Source organism: Zalophus californianus, chromosome 7, assembly GCF_009762305.2.
Source record: "Zalophus californianus isolate mZalCal1 chromosome 7, mZalCal1.pri.v2, whole genome shotgun sequence".
NCBI classification, from domain to species: domain Eukaryota; kingdom Metazoa; phylum Chordata; class Mammalia; order Carnivora; family Otariidae; genus Zalophus; species Zalophus californianus.
In genome coordinates, this window is record NC_045601.1 from 78,420,610 (window position 1) to 78,422,110 (window position 1,501).

The following is a 1,501-nucleotide window of genomic DNA, read 5'->3' on the forward strand; positions in this document are numbered from 1 at the left end:
AAAAGTATGAAGTAAAAAAAAGATGAGAGGATAGACAAAACCAAAAGTGTTTTTTTGAGGGGAAAGAAAAAAATTAATGAAGTTGACAAACCTCAGGTAAGATTGGTTAGGGAAACAAAAGAGGACAAAATATTAGCAATTGAAAAGGGCATAACTGAAGAGGTAGCAGAGATTGAAATAAAATATAAATAACTCTAATACAACTGAAAAATCAGGTGAAATAAATTAAATACTTTTAAAAGTCACCAAAAAAACCTCAAGATTGGTCCAGAAATAAAAATCAGAATGATTATTAGTTCAAAATTCTCCCTTGCTTCTTGCAGAAGCGGCAGCTCCAGAGCAGAGTACCAACTGCGGCGGTCGGCGTCATGGCAGGGCAGGCGTTTAGAAAGTTTCTTCCCCTCTTTGACCGAGTTTTAGTTGAAAGGAGCGCAGCTGAAACTGTAACCAAAGGAGGTATTATGCTTCCAGAAAAATCTCAAGGAAAAGTGTTGCAAGCAACAGTAGTAGCTGTTGGATCGGGCTCTAAAGGAAAGGGTGGAGAGATTCAACCAGTTAGTGTGAAAGTTGGAGATAAAGTTCTTCTCCCAGAATATGGAGGCACCAAAGTAGTTCTAGATGACAAGGATTATTTCTTATTTAGAGATGGTGACATTCTCGGAAAGTATGTGGACTGAAATCATTATTAAAATGGCATGAAGTGAAGCTGCCCATTCCAGTGAAGTGAAATCTTTCATCATGTAAATAATTTTCATGTCTCTCTTTTATAATAAACTAATGGTATCCAAACTAATGAAAAAAAAAAAAAAAAAAATTCTCCCTCAAAGAAAATAGCAAGACCAGGTGATTTTATAGCAGAGTTCAACAAAATATTCAAAACAGAGATAACTCCAAACCTAAAGTTGCAATTAATAAAATAAAAGGAAGACTCTCCAATTCAGTTTATATATCTAATTTCTCTTGTTATCAAAAAATAAAAGAAAAGAAGGGGGAAAAACAGGCCAATCTTTTATTAATGCAGGAGCAAAAAAAGTTTCTAAAAAAGAAAAAGTGCAAATTTAATTTAGCAATGCATAAAAAGATCATCTGTCATCATGGAGTTGGATATTTTCTAGGAATACAAGTTGACTTAATGTTAGAAAATCTATTAAATAATGTATTACATTAACATATAAAAGAAAATTTATATAATTTCAAATAATGCAGAATAAGTAGTTGATAACCTTTAATAATCATTTTTAAAATAAATTTTTAGTGTGTAAGGCATAAAAAGGAATTTCTTTAACCTGAACACAGTGTATATAAAAAAGTTATAGCAAACATTATTATCAATGGTGAACCGTTATAGTTATTCCCAAAATAACTATTTTTTTTCAACTTTGGACTGAATTTCATAGTTCATGGACCAAGGGGAGAAAAAAATCTCTAAAGATTGAAAATAAAGTCAATTGTCATTACTCAGAGATAAGATTATTAAAATGGAAAACCCAAAGGCATTTAC

General features: G+C 31.5%; 1 protein-coding gene across 1 annotated transcript; it reads left to right on the plus strand.

Moving 5' to 3' along the window:
• The first annotated feature begins 319 nt into the window (after window positions 1-319).
• On the plus strand, window positions 320-814 carry LOC118357208 (10 kDa heat shock protein, mitochondrial). The gene has a single exon (XM_035728624.1). The coding sequence runs from the start codon at window positions 369-371 to the stop codon at window positions 675-677; it is 309 nt and encodes a 102-aa protein (XP_035584517.1). The 5' UTR covers window positions 320-368; the 3' UTR covers window positions 678-814.
• The last annotated feature ends 687 nt before the right edge of the window (window positions 815-1,501 follow it).

Excerpts from the sequence above, each read along its gene's own strand:
- LOC118357208 (XM_035728624.1), top strand. The coding sequence starts at position 369 with ATGGCAGGGCAGGCGTTTAGAAAGTTTCTTCCCCTCTTTGACCGAGTT.